General features: G+C 39.9%; 1 protein-coding gene across 1 annotated transcript; it reads left to right on the forward strand.

The window, feature by feature from the left end:
• The first annotated feature begins 16,583 nt into the window (after positions 1-16,583).
• On the forward strand, positions 16,584-17,531 carry LOC110875520. The gene is made up of 2 exons (XM_022123715.2): positions 16,584-16,827; positions 17,056-17,531. Exons 1-2 carry the CDS (start codon positions 16,584-16,586, stop codon positions 17,529-17,531), a joined length of 720 nt encoding a protein of 239 aa, XP_021979407.2.
• Positions 17,532-18,265: the final 734 nt, after the last annotated feature.

The following is an 18,265-nucleotide window of genomic DNA, read 5'->3' on the forward strand; positions in this document are numbered from 1 at the left end:
GAACACACACGACATACGACACAACTCTCAAACACTTAGACACTCAGTGATCCTTGTACTCAGCTCATTACTATCCGAAGTTGTAACTACATTTTTGTTATATTGAAGTTGGTGATCGGTAGTTGCCATCACCCGAGGTTTTTTATGCCGGAGATCATTCATTGATCAAGGGCTTTTTCCTCGTATAAATCATCGTGTCTTTGCATCTTTATCACAAAAGTGATCCTTTACTTTCATAATTAACCAAGCATCATACCCCGTTTACATAAAGTTTGGTTACATTATCCTTGTGTGATTTTTGACCAAAACAGTGCTGTTGACATAAACTTTGTTAGCTCATCTTCATCAGGTAGGAATGAATAATCATGACTAAGAGGAGGTGGGACTTCATTATAGCCTTGGAATCCCACACTAGTCTTGTCATTACTCTTCTTTAACCCACCCATCATATGTTTCATAACAAAAGTAGAATCCCTGAATTGACCCAATTTCTTTTCAAGTTCAACAATTCTGAGTTGAGCATCTGACAACTCTTTGTTTTTATCAGAAATCTCTTTTGTTTTTTCAGCCATCATGTCATGAGCTAAGTCAATGACTTGAAGTTTTTCATTTAATTTGCAGGTTACGGCTTCAAGTTCACTTTCATAACCTTTTATTTTCTTCAAGTATGACGTTTCGTTTCTTTTAGCAAAAAAGTTTGATTCTTTAATGTTAGACATCTCACTTACCAAACTTTTGTTTTGTGCAGACAGCCTGTCAACCTCACCCTGTAGTTCACGACATTTTAAACACACAGAATTAGATTTTACCTCTCCTGTTTGTTTGTCAAGGTTGGCCATTAGAGCAGCAAGCTGAGCTTCCAGTTGTTTATACTTAGCATCCTTTTCCTCAGCTTCTCTTTCATATTCTGACTTTTGTTTTTCATCTTCAGCACCTGTTGTCTGATCATCTTTCTTTTCTTCAGCTCTATTCTCTACCTTCACCTCAGCATCCTCTTTCACTTCAGCATCATCTACTTTAGCTTCATCATCATCGACTGGAGTAATCTCTGCCATGAATGCTTGAGTGACATTCCCATCATTTTCTAAGTGAATGCTCCAATCGTATGAACCCTCTCTTGCAGTAGAGATCAACGCCTTTGAGCTAGAGTTGCTTGATGCATTCCTGTTGTTTGAACTCTGACTCGAGTTGTCTTGTTTTTGTTTCTGACACTCCCTAGCAAAATGCCCATAACTTTGACAGTTAAAGCACCTCACTTTGGCCTTGTCGAAACCAACAGACCTTCCCACAAACTTTCTTCCTGTTCTGTTCATGAACCTTTTCACACGCCTAGAAATCATGGCCATTTGCCATTGTAAATCCATCTCTTCAAGATCATCAGGGTCAATCTGATCGTAGTCTTCATCTAAAGTAGCAGGATCAGAAATCTTTCCCTGAATATAGTTTTCATAGGAAGCAACAAACGAAGCAAGCAGAGCCAGATGCTCTTCAGCAGACTTCACACTCATTGGCATTGACTTAGCAGTAGTACTCTGCTTAGAAGCTGATGTTTTCTTAACTCCTGATGATCCTCCTGAAGCAGCAACAAAACACACATCACCATCCTGATTCATCATAACCTGCTCATTCTCACATGATAAAAACGCAGTAGCAGAGTCGCTAGAAGCGTTGTGAGATGAAGAAGATGTAAGCCCATTGTACACTGCCGGATCTTGAACCTGATCATATTCAGTATCTTTCTTCTTCATGCTGAGCTCATAAGCTCTCAACTTTCCTACAACCTCTTCAAGCTCTTTTGTTTCATAATCTGCTTCACCCTTGATCATTAAAGTGTAGATATCCCACTTAGTAGGCAAAGCATCTAGCAGCTTGTCATTTTTCTCTACGTCAGAATAGCAATCGATCTCATAATTGTCCATTTCTGACATCAGATGGTAGTAACGCGTGATGACGTCTTCAAGTGACTCATGCTTCATGTACTTGAAAACAGCAAACTGCTTCTTCAGTAGATCAATCTTGTTCTTCTTGACATCAGCATTACCAGCGTATCTTTTCTCCAAAGCATCCCACATATCCTTTGGGTTAGTGTACTTTTTGAAGGTATGTTTGATGCTATCAGGCAACGACATTTTGATTGCAGCCAAGGCTCTCTTTCCAGCCTCATACATCTTTTTATCATTATCTTGCATGTTCATATATTCTGTTCGACGTGGTCTGCCCTCAAAGTCGTGTGTAGGATTCACGTAACCATCTTCGATGCATATCCACATGCGCGTATCCTGATATTCAATGAAGGACTGAAAACGATCCTTCCATGTCAGATAGTTTTCCACCTTCATCATCTTAGGTGGTTTGTTGGTAGTACCAACCTCATGCTCCATCTTCAACAGCTCGTTCAAAGTAGACATGTTTGACATTTTAACGTTAACAGACTGAGAAAACCGTACAAAACTTTCCGAAAAACAGTGATTACTAAATTACACCGTTAGAATCGTCTCGAAAAGACGAATCCAATGATATATAATGTCAAAGACCGAATTCGGGATTTTCCAGTTCAACGGTCCAAACGGTTCTGTCAAACGAGTTCAACGGTCCAAACGGTTCTGTCAAAAATCACACGAGTTCAACGGTCCAAACGGTCCAAACGGTTCTGTCAAACGAGTTCAACGGTCCAAACGGTTCTGTCAAACGAGCTACGGATCAAATTCTATTTGCGAAACACTGAAAATTTTCCGACGCTTGCCAACTTAAATTCCACCCCTTAACTTCTTTCTTAATTTCGCTGGTTATGCTTAAATTCGCTAGATAATCAGTTAAATTCGCTGATAAGGTTCGCTGGTAAGACTCAACAGTCAATTTCGCTGATAAGGTTCAACAGTCAATTTCGCTGATAAGGTTCGCTGGTTATTTTCGCTGCTCTATTTCGCGAATACGAGAATCGTAATAACTTCGCTGTGGAAAGTTATACGATCACCAAAGTCGCCTTTGGATTTACTTCGCCGACAAATATGCTGGAACTTTTAAATTCGCTGTGTCTGTCAATTTCGCTGGTCAGTCAGCAAAATTAATCAAAATCGCCAGTTAAATCTGGAAACTTGATCTGTTCGAAAATTTTGAAGATTTTTCAGATTTTCTAACAACTTCCTGCAAAATCAAAGCAGCAAATCAGCAAAAAATTTCGAAAATTTTTCAAGAACAGATTGAATAAACTCAAGAACACGAAGAACAGTCTTCGAATCTTCAAGTCTATCACCCCAAAACTTTTCCAGAATCAGCCAAATCTTTCCAGAAAACCTGCAAACCACCAAACAAACAAACCAGAAGATCAAACAGCCAAAAAATTCGAAAACTTTATCAAACCAAAACACACAAAAATCGAAAATTTTAAAAACCCTAATTTTCAGGTTTCAAAAATTTCGAAAAAATCTCCCTGTTTCTGCAGCAAACAATTCTGAACCGAGCAATCAAGAGCCTAATGCTCTGATACCAATTGTAGGTCCCCTTAAGTCTATGGATCGTCACAGAATCGTCTTTCCAATCAAGAGTGCGGAATCCTCTTGATCAGAATTAGCAGAAAACGTGTAGGAAACAGAAACAGCAAATCACTTTCAAACCGGGTTTTATTGATTATCTATCAAGACTGATTACAATCAATCAAACCCTAACCACAAACCCTAATTTCGTCCAAACCCTAATGTTCTCACAAAATTGCTCTCTAACAACTGTTTTTGGCTGATTAACGTTAACCCTAATGTCTAACCTTGTTTATATAACACAAGGTTCACAACTGGGCTAGGTTAAAGACTCCTGGGCTGCGAATTGGACAGGCCCAATTCGCCCCCCATCACCCAATCCTTTGGGTTTAGTTAGCCCAAACATTACAACTAACTATTACAAAGCTAAACCCGCTAACTGTTTATCGTTTAACTAATTACAAGATATCCAAAGACCAAATCTAAGCTGTTGTCACAAACATGCACCAACAAGCAGCAGTCGCATCACCGACCAGCACCAGTGACGAATGCACCTCCAGCAAAGCGTGCATACACAAGTCCCCACCCGCTCTGCCCGACATGCTCGTATCATCATCCGGTGGGTCTCGCCTGTCGTTTCTGCGCTCATTGCAATCTGTACGGTCATTTCACTGCAAATTGTCGCTATGGTCCCTGTAACACCGCAGCTCCTACCACTGCTCATCAAGCTCTACTCCCAGCCCCGTAAGGACAGCACGCAGCTCAAGCGCCTGCGATCAATGCTCGAGTCTGCTTTGCATGTGGTGATCCTAACCACTTTGCAAACATGTGCCCGAACAGGGTTGTGAAGCAAGAGCCCCAGCAGCAGCAGCAGCAGCAGCAGCCTTAGCAGCAGCAGCAACAAGCAGCATGCGCCAGAACCTTCAACATCAACGCTCGTCAAGCCCAGGCTGACAATAACGTGGTTAATGGTACGTTCCTTGTGAATGGTATTTATGCATCGTGTTTGTTTGATACTGGAGCCGATAACTGCTTTGTGTCGTTTGAATTCAAGAAGCTCCTTAGTCGTAAGCGCTTTTATCTCTCCTCGTCGTTCGAAGTTGAAGTCGCTACTGGAAGAACTGTCGCCGTTAACTCTGTTCTCCATGATTGTACTCTCGAGCTCAACAATCACATCTTCCCAATCGACCTCATTCCGATGCAACTCGGAAGTTTCGACGTCATAGTAGGCATGGACTTTCTTCGCGAAAACCATGCTGAAATTGTGTGCTTTGATAAAATGATTCGATTTTCGCTCGCAAATGGTGATTTATTATGTATGTACGGCGAAATTGCTTCGAAGGGTCTCAAGCTCATGTCGTGTGTCCAAGCTATCAAGTATCTCCGCAAGGAATACAGAGCTTTCTTGGCTAACATTGTAGTAGCGGAGAAGGAAAAGAAAAAGAAGGCCGAAGTCAAAGACGTCCCAGTGGTCCGTGAATTTCCTCAGGTGTTCCCTGATGATCTTCCTGGACTACCGCCAAGTCGTGATATCGACTTTCGTATCAACCTCATTCCTGGAGCTAACCCTGTTGCCAAAGCCCCTTACCGACTCGCGCTATCCGAAATGCGAGAACACTCGAACCAACTCCGGGAATTGCTTGAAAAAGGCTTTATCCACCCGAGCACCTCTCCATGGGGCATGCCAGTCATTTTCGTTAAAAAGAAGGATGGGTCGTTCAGGATGTGCATCGATTATCGGGAGTTGAATAAGCTAACCATCAAGAACCGTTATCCCCTGCCTCGTATCGATGACTTGTTTGATCAGCTGCAAGGTGTTATGTGTTTCTCGAAGATCGATCTACGTTCAGGCTATCATCAACTACGCATTCAAGAGGAAGATATACCTAAAACCACTTTTCGCACTCGATACGGCCACTATGAGTTCGTTGTTATGCCCTTTGGTTTAACCAACGCACCCGCGGTTTTCATGGATCTGATGAATCGCGTGTGTAAGCCATTTCTAGACCGTTTCGTCATCGTGTTCATCGACGATGTCTTGATCTATTCCAAGTCGAAAGCCGAACACGCACAACATCTACGTTTGGTTCTCGAGCTACTCTAGGGGAATCAACTCTATGCCAAGTTCTCCAAGTGCGAATTCTTGCTGGAGGAGGTTCAGTTTCTGGGTCACATCGCTAATAGTCAAGGTATTCATGTCAATCCCGCGAAGATTGAAGTAGTTAAGAGTTCGATTACGCCTAAGAACCCGTCTGAAGTTCGTTCTTTTCTCAGACTAGCGGGCTATTATCGACGATTTATCGAAGGATTCACTAAAATCGTTGTGCTGCTTACCGCTCTTACTCATAAAGATAAGCCTTTTGTTTGGGGAACTGAACAAGAGTCTGCCTTTCAAACCCTCAAGCATATGCTTTGCAATGCTCCTGTTCTCACATTGCCCGACGGAAACAACGACTTCATTGTCTATTGTGATGCTTCCAACCTTGGTCTTGGTTGTGTTCTCATGCAACAGGACAAGGTTATAGCTTACGCATCTCGTCAGCTCAAAATCCACGAGAAGAACTATACAACCCATGATCTCGAGCTAGGCGCCGTTGTCTTTGCATTGAAGATTTGGCAACACTACATGTATAGTACCAAGTGTACGATCTTCACCGATCACAGGAGTTTACAACACATCTTTAATCAGAGAGAACTTAACATGCGTCAACGCCGATGGGTAGAACTTCTTAACGATTACGACTGTGAGATTCGTTATAACCCAGGCAAGGCAAATGTTGTTGCCGATGCGCTCAGTAGACGGGGTTATATGCTCAGTATTCGCAATACCCAAGCCCAGCGCAACCTTGAAACCCTCATTCGCGAAGCCTAACATGCTTATTTTTATGAACGATCCTTGAAAAAGGAGAGGATCTATCACGATGGAGCTCAGCTTGTAAGAAAATCAAATGGGATCTTCTATTATCTGGACCGAATTTGGATCCCTAAGCGGACCGATTTGCGAAATATCTTAATGAACGAAGCCCACAAATCCCGATATTCTATTCATCCTGGTGCCGATAAAATGTACCAGGACCTTCACTACAAGTACTGGTGGCCGGGCATGAAACGGGATATCGCTCTCTATATTGGAAGTTGTCTGACTTGTGCCAGAGTTAAGGCTGAACATCAAAGACCCTCTGGCTTACTCGAACAACCGCCAATCCCTGTATGGAAGTGGGAGAGTATAACTATGGATTTCATAACCAAACTTCCGCCCACGCCATCAAGTCACGACAGCATTTGGGTTATAATTGATTGTCTGACCAAATCAGCCCACTTTTTACCAATACGAGAAGACTACAAGGTAGAACGATTAGCCCGGATCAACACCGACGAGATCATTTGTAATCATGGTACGCCTCGCGAAGTCATCTCTGACCGTGATGCTCGGTTTACCTTGCGATTGTGGGAAACGTTTCAAGTAGCTCTTGGTACGTCGCTTAACTTAAGTACCGCATCCCATCCTCAAACCCAGGACAGACTGAAAAAACGATCTGTACTCTTGAAGACATGCTCCGTGCGTGTGTCATAGACTTCGGTGGTAATTGGAATAAATACCTATCGCTGGTCGAATTCTCGTACAACAACAGTTATCATACCAGCATCCAAATGGCACCATTCGAGGCTTTATATGGAAGAAGATGTCGATCGCCTATTGTGTGGCACGAGATCGGTCACTCGCAACTAACGGGTCCCGAGTTACTACAAGAAACGACTGACAAAGTCCTCCAAATCCGAGACAACTTGTTGAAAGCTCGACGTAGACATAAAAGTTACACCAATAGAAGACGCAAGCCCCTTGAATTTGACGTTGGCGACTACGTACTCCTAAAGGTATCACCTTGGAAGGGTGTGGTCAGATTCGGCAAGAAAGGGAAACTAGCGCCTCGATATGTTGGACCTTTTAAGATTCTGGAGAGGATCGGAAAAGTCGCCTACAGACTCGAACTACCGGAGGAACTTAGTAACGTTCACCCGACTTTCCATGTGTCAAACCTCCGAAAGTGCCAGGCTGAACATGATCTAGTTGTACCCCTCGACGACCTTCAAATAAACGAAACGCTACACTTCGTGGAGAAGCCTGTCGAAATCATGGATCGCCAAACCAAGTAGCTTAGAAGCTCGCGCATTCCTATGATGAAAGTCCGATGGGAAGGCAAACGAGGCGCAGAGTTCACTTGGGAACTCGAAAGCGACATGAAGGCGAAGTACCCGCAGTTGTTCAAGTGAAAGTCTAGTGAGAGAAAGATCTCAAACGTGATTCACGGTGTTGTGCAGCTTTCAGCCTAATTTCGGGACGAAATTCCCTAAAAAAGGGGAGGCTTTAACACCCCGTGTTTTCAAAAGTCAAAGTTAAAGTCAAGATTGAAGTCAAAGGAAGAAAAGATCGCTAATTGCGATCAGTCACTCCTTATTCAACTACTGTTTTGACTTCTTTGACTATAGTAGCCTATTTTATGTTTTCTTTAGTTGTATTATGTGGAGAAAGTGTTATATAATCAAGTAATTGAATGTCCATCGATGCGAACGTTATGCGCCTGTGAGTGATAGGAAGTAACAATGTGATAAAGTCAATCAAGCTAATCAAATCATCATCGAACTCAAAACTCGAATTGTGCAAACTTTCGTGTTATTATACGTGTGTGTGTGCCTTATATGTTACTTGTGCGTGTTTACTTTATGTTATGTGTGTGGTAATCAATCGAAACTCGAATCGAAACCGAAACTCAATCGAACTCCATCGAAATCGAATTATGATCATTGGTGGAAAAGGGATAGTGCGAGATGTAAATGCTTGCATGTTAGATATAGTGGTTGGGATTAAAAGTAATATGAATAGGAAACTCTATCGTATACGTATTGTCCTCAATCGAAATCAAAATATCGAAAATCGTCGTGCCGAACGCTTAAAACAGGCAGCTGAACGATCAGGCTCTCAGCCGATCGAACAGCCCAGCCGATCGGACAGGCTGACCGATCGGGATGCCTGGCCGATCGGCCATCCCTTTCCCCTTTTGGCATCCTATAAATGCCCCTGTCATTGTCATCTTTACCACTTTTGGAAAGCTCTGACTGACCAGCTCGTGCTCTCATCCCTTTTCTCAGATTTCTCTCGATTCTGGTAAGATTTCATCCTAAATCTTGTACTTTCTTGATCTATACACACTCCTACACCTTTCTATCTTTCAAATCTTAATTTTTAAACGTGAAATCATCAAGATTCAAGTGTTCTAGGATGATGTCATCATGGTGTTCTTGAAGAACTTCATGTTTTGGCCTTAATCCACAAAGAATAACTTGGATCTAGCCGATTTCCACATAAACAAACAAAGATCCGCAACAGATCTAAACAACAACACGGTGTAAAGGATTGAAAGATGGATTTTCCAACTTTCTTTCAACTCTTTTACACTCAATACCTTCAAACCGATAGAAACGAAGCTTGCGCCGACTCACTGATCATTCTAGTAGTTGTGCGGTTCAAGATTCGGGTTCTATCTACGAGGTTCACGATTGCGGGTTAAATGTTAAACTCGTTCCGAACCGTTCACCGGCCAGACTTGGGTGATTCCTGTCCGAACAGGAGGAACAAGTAAGAACGAGGGTTCTATGGTTCGACTCGTTGTCAAATTACCTCGATATAACGACAAACAATTCAGAACAGCCAAGTATTAGACGAACAGGATGACCAGGTCAGGAAGCTGACCGATCGGACTGACTATCCGAACGGACAGCCTAGCCGATCGGACAAGCCCGCCGATCGACCAGGCCAGCCGACCGGCTAGCACATGGCCTCACACTTTAACAATTTCATGAAGTCAAGTATTGAACGAAATGCTATTCGATCGGACTACTGTCTGATTGAATTACTCTTCGGATCATGAGATACTATGCCTCAACACTTAATCGATTATCAACTTGATCGATGCACTTGGAGTGCCACTCGATCGAACAGTCGTCCGATCAGGTGACACCCTACTTAGAACTTGGTTACTGAAGTACGTAACCGATCGGTTAAGCTGACCGATCGAACGGTCCGTTCGATCGATCGACCTGAAAGGTAAGGATATTTCAATGTTTTCGAATACTGCAACAAAAACCTCAAAAGGTCAAACCATCATACACAAACACATCTTACTCAAAGGAAGAAACAATCCACTCGAACAGCCCATCCGATCGGCCTAACCGACCGACCGGACAGGCTGTCCGAACCGATTGTTAACCGAACGGTTAAGCCGTCCGATCGAACCTACCGACCGATCGACCAAGCCTTCCCACCCTCCATCACTTGTTTCCATTTTACGCGTTACTCATCGTTATGCTATCGAACTATTCAGGCTAACCCTACTCTCAAGCGCTCCCTTCAATCCATCAACCGCTGTGAGTATACTCGAACCCTTTTTGCTTTAGCACTTTTGGGTGTTACATACGTTACTTATTCTAATTCACAATCGAACACACAACTCAATTACTTTAACACTAACCGTTACCGCATGTATTACGTGACTAAATAAATGCTTGTTGTTATGTTTACACGTGGAATGTTGTCTACCTGCCTTAACGACGATAGTACTATAGTTTCGACTCAGCACCCGTTCACACGGGGGTTGTTAAGGACAATTAGTTGCATGGATTACGGTTGTAATCATGTATTGCGAACTGCCTCGGGCAGTCAACCCGCAGTCATTGGTATCGATAGATCCATGTCGATAATTAACATGCTTCGTTTTCCTCTGTGTATGTGCTGGTTATGCGTAAACTATTTCGCACTCTATATGCTATATCAAACTTGTATGCTCACCTTTGCATTATATGTATTGACTTTATTTAACGTATGTGATAGGTGTTTAAGATGCTTATCTGCTAGGAAGAGGAAGCTAGAATAAGATTCTAGAGCATAGTTGTCTGTAGATCTTGCAGGACAAGTATCTAGATAAACAATATTTATATTTTTATTTAAATCTGAGTTGTCGGAACAGAACATTTGCCTAGATGTTATCTGTAATAATTTGTTTTGCTATTTGAGGTACGGTATGGGACGTATTATATAAATTGAATAGTAATGATAATTGTTGTGGAACTTCTGGACAATCTGTTTCGCTCAGTGCCGTGCCCTAATGATTCCGCCATCGGTTGGGGTGTGACACTAAGGATGATAACTTTGATTTAATCGCTTTCAATGATTCTGATTTTGGCGGATGCAAAATCGACGGCAAATCCACAACGGCTGGATGCCAGTTTTTAGGAAATCGCCTCGTAACATGGCAGTGCAAGAAGTAGACTTGTGTCGCTACATCAACTTGTGAAGCTGAATACATTGCTGCCTCAAGTTGTTGCTCCTAAGTCCTGTGGATACAACAGCAAATGCGTGATTACGGTTTTGAATTCCTAACTACTCCTATTTTAGTCGATAATTATGCTGCCTTATGTATCACTAGAAATCCTGTGCAGCATTCAAAGACCAAACACATCGAAATTAAGTATCACTTCATACGTGATTGCTTTGATAAAAGACTAATCGATGTTGTTAAGGTTCATACTGATGACCAACGTGCCGACCTTTTTACCAAAGCATTCGATAAATCAAGATTTGGCTTTTTATTACTGGTAAACGGCATTAAGGTCAAGCAAGAGTAAAATCCACATCGGAAAATCGTTTTTGTAAATATCTTTGTGTTTTTAAAATTTATTTTTAGTTTGTTGATTTTAGGGGGAGTAATTCCAAAATTTGAAAAATTCAAAAACGTCGAAAAATTTCAAAATTAAAAAACAACAGAAAAACAAAAATGAGTTTCCTGGCGAGCAAAAGAGAAAATGATAGTACATCAGTGGTCTGTTGAAACCTCTTTAAACTGAAATGCAAAATGAAAAATGTTAAGCAGCTCTATATAAGATGTATCGGTAGGCTCACAATCATCTTAAAGTGTGCAGGGTGATATAAACCTAAGTCGACTGAAGACCAGGTGGGAACCACTCATTGGCATATGGTCTTAGTACCGAAATTTCGTTTGAGAGATTGCCGAGGTTCTGAGATATGTTGTCTTTATGCTGATTATCATCTGGGTATCATGGTTGTTTCTTTTACCGAAACAAAACGGAGACGAAGTCTAGATCTTCCATTATATCATACATACGTGTACATACTGCATACGACCTCAATAAGTGATCAACAATCATATGTCCAAACAAATAAGTGATAATATATCACATTTATCCGGGAGTCAAGTTCGTCTCTTTGCTGTACGAAAGTACTGACCTGTTCACGGACTTGCTCCAGTGCCCTCATGCATCTGAAAATCAAGTTCCTCATCAATAAGTGATTCTATCACATAGGGCTTGTTTTCAATCAAAATAAGTGAGTATCTCACATTTTCATATACGTCAAAACAGATGATAAATGGTATACTCACCAGTAAGATGAACTCTCGTGCATACCTTGATATGGGAATGTGTCGTGTGTGGATGAACACCTGTCGGTAAGTATAAATCATACCTTAACGTATCCCCTCGCCATGATTACATCTGATAAGTTGACCTTATGTGGACAACAATACTGATAATCGTTATAGGATGCTTATCTAATTGTTAACTAACTGAACAAAAAGAGCGTTTTGGCTTGACCGTACATTGATATGATTCTCTTACCCTCGAAACTCGCAAAAAGAATGTCTGTAAATATTTATTATTGCTTTTCGTTTCTACATCTTTGTATATATTTATTTATTGCTTTCTGTCTTTACATTTCATATATTCAAAAATACCAAAAAGATTTTAGTTGTGTTTTAATATAAACTTTCTAAAAGCCAAAAAGATTTTATTTCTATCTTATTTTTTATTAACCGATGTTGGAACTCGAGTCTTCGTTACCTGAAATCTGATAGAAAACCAAAACAACCGATTCTTCATAAACGTTCGAAAATTGCAAGTTTTGAAAGTTAAAAACCAAAATTGAAGAATTTGTTAAACTTTTTAAACTAAATTGTCGGACGGTAGTTGAATGAGAATTGGTCTCATGTGTGTCGTTTGTTTATGTTAACTATTTTCCAAGCGGTTGTTCTCATTATGCGTTTAGATTTCTTGCATGTGCAGATGCTAAAGGCGAAGAGAACATGTTCGATGACAAGCTATGGAATGAAGACATGAGGTGGAGGCACTCAAAAGATAAAGATGATCGAGTTGCCGCTGACCTATCATCAACACCACAAGGATGTAAAGATTTGAAGATCAACTGATTCACGAGCATAACTCAAAGGAGAGCTTATCTTAAGGGGGAGTTTGTTAACACACTTCCTAAATGAAAAAAGGGAGTTTGTTGATACACTTTCTACTTACGTCAAGTGAAGACTTTAAAGATCCTCCGACATGGAATATATGGAAGATGAACCTTACGAGTAGCGTCCAAGGGGGAGTTTGTTGATACATATAATGTGGACGCGACTCGGTTCGGTTCGACTCGGTTTGGTTTGGCTCAAGCCCGACGTCACGATATTCCTCTGTCGTGCGCCCGAGAGTTCGACACGTGAAGGACGGAGAGCCGCGGACCAATTCCCGCTGACACATCATCATGACGTCATCATGATGATGTCATTATGATGTCACAAGTTGACAAATCTCTACAAATCTGAATTTGTTGAATTATATACGTACATGTGCTTTGTTTGTGGACCAATCAAATTCTTCATTGGGCCGAAACCTTCACATGGGCCGAAACAACTCACTGGGCCGAAATCCCATAATCCAACATGCATGTCGACGAAACCTTGAAGGGTTTCGTCGACTTTGAAGTTTCGTCATATGTTTTATCGACAACAACAGGTTTCGTCGTATCCTATCCATGTTTCGTGGATGCTGTGTTGCTGAGCCTATATAAACAGAACTGAGAGAACAGAGGACATAGAACACACACACGAGAGAACTAGAGAGAGTTTACAGAGATTATTTTGTAAACATTGTATTGTAACCGTTTCAAAGCATTAATACATTGTGTGTTAATCGTTGAGTCTCGTGTTTATCATTTACGTGTTCAAACTTGGTTTAACTTACCCGTTAGGATTCCGCACTCTCGGGTTTGTCGGAAAACAGGGGATAGGTTATACTCGATCCTCCGGGTGGACCTACACTTCAGCAGTACTTTGTAAATCAGTAGTGCTTAGCATTGAGCAGACCTTTGAAGCAGCGCCTTTGTCATTGGGGGAAAAAGGAATTCAAAACACTGTTATTCAGGATCAGTAGTTGCAGAACTGTTTTGGCTTTGTATCATCTGTTCTCAAGGAAGGATTCACATGAGCCAACATTATTTTTTGAAAATTTTCATTTTATGTTTTTTTTTCTAAATTTTGTGGTTTAACATGGTGCAACGTGCGGGTATGGTTCAATGTTATAATGTTTTGTTCTAATTTTGCAAGTTAACATGCCGCAATGTGCATGTGTGGTTCAACATTTTTGCATGTAGTTTTTTCCCGATTGATAGGTTCATCACAACGAGTGGTTCCTAGATCGATTTAGTTATTATTTTCAATGTTTTACGTTTCAGTTTAATTTCTTCGAATTAACACGTCGCAACTGGTGGTCACCGGTGGTGGTGTCGTTTTTTCTTTTCTGAATTCTTTATTTTTTTTTACTTTCAACTCCATTACTTTCAAATTTTTCGATTTACGTTTCTATCTTAATTTTTCGAGTTACATGCCAAAATGTACGTGTGTGGTTCATCATTTTTACCTCTATTTTTTTCTCATTTAACAGTCGCGTTGTCTTTTCTTTTGGTCTAATTTTTTGCGTATTAACACACCACAATGTGCGTATGTGGTTTAAGTTTTCACGTCTACTTTTCGTTTGGTTTTATTTTGTCGTTTGTTTTATGAAACATTCCGGAGTTGATGGTCGCTAACAACGATGTGTCATTGATGCTACTTGGCACGAAGTAATTTCCCGCCACACGCGGGAGCTTAATACTTAGTATTCTTAAATATTTTAATAAGTCAATAATAATAAATTTAAGGGTATTGATCACTTTAATTGAGTTTTTTTTTTTTCCAAAGTAGTGTATTTACAAAAATTATTTATCTTTTTGGGTACTTTGAAAAATATTTATCTAAATTGGTACTTTTGTTTATCCCTTCTTAATTCTTTTTTAGTTTGTTTATCTAATTGGTTAAATCCTAATTAATGATATCTAAACAAAACATAATATGTTTATTTAATAAACTAACTTTTTTTAAATTATTATATTTCTTTATCTTACATTTTTTAGTTATAATTAGTATATGTCTGTTTTTAATTTGTAATAAAAATACTTTAAGTTTAAAAGTAAAAATTTATGTATTTAGCTTGGCTTTTTATTCTAAGAATAAAAACTTATTAATCATTACTTATTAACAGAGTCGAACAACAATTGAGAATAAAATACACAAAATAGTAAAGAGAATAAGATTACTCTCTTAATAAATTGAGTGAATGATTATATTAGTTTTTTTATTACTAAGATAAAAGCCAAACTACATATATTTAACTTAAAGGTATTTTTATTACAAATTAAAAATTAAAAACCGAGATATATTAATTGAATAACAGCTAAATATGTAAATTTTTACTTTCAAACTTAGAAGTATTTTTATTGTAAACTGAAAACATACATATATTAACTAAAAAAACGTAAACTAAAAAATATAATAATTTACAAAAATAAGTTTGTTGAACAAAATCACTATATTTTATTTGGGAATAAATAATTTAGGATTTAACCAATTAGATTAGGAGAGAGACAAATCAATAAACCAATTAGAAAAATACTCATTTAGGTAAATACTTTTCAAAATATCTAAAATGATAAACACTTTTTGTAAGTACACTAGTTTGGAAAAAAAAACCTCCACTTTAATTGCTATTCAATCATGCAATCTCCAAAACATAAGGGTGTAAGGAGTGGTTAAACACTTTGTAGTGGTAAACTAATAAACCGACCAATCAGAGCGCGCCATGTCAATCAGTGTGAAGAGTTTAAACTTTGGCGAAAAGTGTTGACAGTAGTTAAATAGTTGAAAGTGGTAAACTTTATATATATATACACACACATCAACACATACACACACACATCATTCATCATCATTCTCTCTTTCCCGATCGGTGATGGCTCCCCGCTATTTCAAGTTTGCCGAGCGGCAAAGGAGGCCGGCGGCGGTGTTGCCGCGCGGCAAACTCCTTTGCCGTCGAGTTCACCACTCCACTCCGTATACCCTAAGGGTGAAAGATGTGCTTCCCTCTCGTACCGCATCTGTAACACAGCTCTATTCAAGGTATACGTCACATCAGATCACCATTATTTGCATCTTATGTGCTATAACTTTTCAAATCACATAAGACTAGAAGGTATGGGGGCCGGCTGATGCCCGGCTAGGCCCGGCGCCGGACCCCCACACCGCCCCCCTGGGGCTCGGCCCGTCACACCCGGCGACCCACAGCCGGGTCCGCCGATCCAAATGCTTTGAAAACTAGCCGTTGTTAAACGGCATTATTTAATAAAAAAAAAATCCTTTTTCTATAAAATCACCTATTTTCACCATCATTTCCCCACTTTCAACCCAAAACCCTCTCACTTTTATACCATTTTCTCCCCACTTTTATAAAAAAAAAATATCTTTTCATCCACAATGGCTTCTAATCCTTGGTGGCCCTCGTCTTCGGATGACGAAGAGGAGATGTTTTTCGCAAACGCTGAGCTACGGGCGAGACAGATTCTAATTGAAGAGGAAGAGGAAGAGGAAGAGGAAGACTTCTCGTCTGAAAATGTTATTACCAGACGAATACGGATTAACAGAGACCGCCAAGGTTTTTCATTACAAAATTTCATTATCCTTTTTTTTAACTCCTATTTATATATTTTATACGACAGGAGCGCACGAGAAATTGGTGAACGATTATTTTTCGGATGAACCACTTTACAACGCCGACATTTTCAGGCGTAGGTTCCGAATGAGTCGCCGCTTATTCACACGGATTGCTAATGATTTGGCGGGGCTAGACCCGTTTTTCACGCAACGACCTGATGCTCGAAATTATGAAGGGTTCACCATGTTACAAAAGTGTACTGCGGCCATTCGCCAACTGGCGTACGGGACAGTGGCCGACGCTTTGGACGAGTACTTACAGATGTCGGCAAAAACTACGCAGGAATGTTTGTATCGGTTTTGCCATAATGTGGTGAAACTGCATAGCAAAAAATATTTGCGGAAACCAAACGCGTATGATGTTCAACAGTTGTACCAAGCTCATGAAGCAAGGCACGAGTTTCCGGGAATGCTTGGTAGCATTGATTGTATGCATTGGGGGTGGCATAATTGCCCGACTGTGTGGCGCGGCCAATATACGCGAGGTGATCACGGCTATCCAACCGTGATACTTGAAGCCGTGGCATCACAAGATTTGTGGATATGACATTCTTTCTTTGGTCTCCCTGGTTCACTCAACGACCTCAACGTGTTATACCAATCGACGATCTTTACCGATGTCATTAATGGAACCGGTCCGGACACACGTTTTACAGTTTCTGGGGTTGAGTATAGACGTGGGTATTATCTTGCTGACGGGATATATCCGTCTTGGTCTATAATTGTAAAGACTATTCCATATCCCGAGGACGAAAAAAGGAAAAAATTCGCCAAGCGTCAAGAAGCTGCAAGAAAAGACATCAAACGTGCTTTTGGTGTCATACAAAAAAAATGGGCCATCGTTGCACAACCGGCACGTGCGTTCACACCGAAAAGGTTGCGTCTTTGTATGTACGCTTGCATTTTGCTCCATAACATGATTATTGAAGACGAAGGTCGGGCGATTTGTGAGTATGATGAGAATGCATCTTACGGGAACATTGTCCCGGTTGATCCGCCACAACAGGATTTAAACTCGTTCTCGCTAACAAACGACTTCACGCATGCAAACCTTCAACAAGATTTGGTAGAACATATTTGGAACAATGTTAACATGGTGGACGGTGACGGAGACGAAGACGAAGACGAGTAGTGTAATTGTTTTAAATTTTTAAATCTAGTTTTTTTTTTACAAATTTTAGGTAGCGTAACTTTTTTTTTAGGTTATGTAATTTTTATTTATGTTATGTAATGGATTTTATTATCTTCCTTTATGTCTTATTTTTATTTAAATGTTGAATAGTTTTTATAAAGTTAAACAAATAAAAAATAAACAATAAAACATAAACAAATAAAAGTTAAACAAATAAAATGAATTAAATAATAAAAAAATATGTGGTGGGGCCCCATCCTCCATCCCCCTCCATCCTTCATGGAGGCTCATCCCCCACTAGCCGCCTACGTGGAGGCTCATCTTCGTGGGGATTGAGCCAAACCATACCTTCTAGTCTAATATGCATATGCTTCTAATTCTTTTAATGTGACAACCTATTTATAAATTAAATCTGAAAAGTTATATACCTAACTTAATATACCTTTTTAAAATAATATTATTGATTTAATGAAATAATGTTATTAATTTAATAGGTTTTATAAAACTTTAGGATTTAATATAATAATAATAATAATAATTCTAAACAAAACACCATGGTGTAAATTGTAAATTCCTTTAACCTATAGGGTGGATTAGAAACATAAAATTTAAATCAGACATCTGTTTTCAATCTCAATTGTCTTCGTTATGTTACCCGCGGGAAAAAGAACTCGAAACTATCGCCGTCTCATAGTTTTTTTAACCGATGGTTAAAGTTTAACGATTTTGATGAT

This window comes from Helianthus annuus, chromosome 9 (assembly GCF_002127325.2).
Source record: "Helianthus annuus cultivar XRQ/B chromosome 9, HanXRQr2.0-SUNRISE, whole genome shotgun sequence".
Lineage (NCBI taxonomy): Eukaryota > Viridiplantae > Streptophyta > Magnoliopsida > Asterales > Asteraceae > Helianthus > Helianthus annuus.

Excerpts from the sequence above, each read along its gene's own strand:
- LOC110875520 (XM_022123715.2), top strand. The coding sequence starts at position 16,584 with ATGTTACAAAAGTGTACTGCGGCCATTCGCCAACTGGCGTACGGGACA. Across the intron at positions 16,828-17,055 it reads AATGCTTGGTAGCATTGATT|TTTCTGGGGTTGAGTATAGA; the intron begins GTATGCATTGGG and ends CACGTTTTACAG.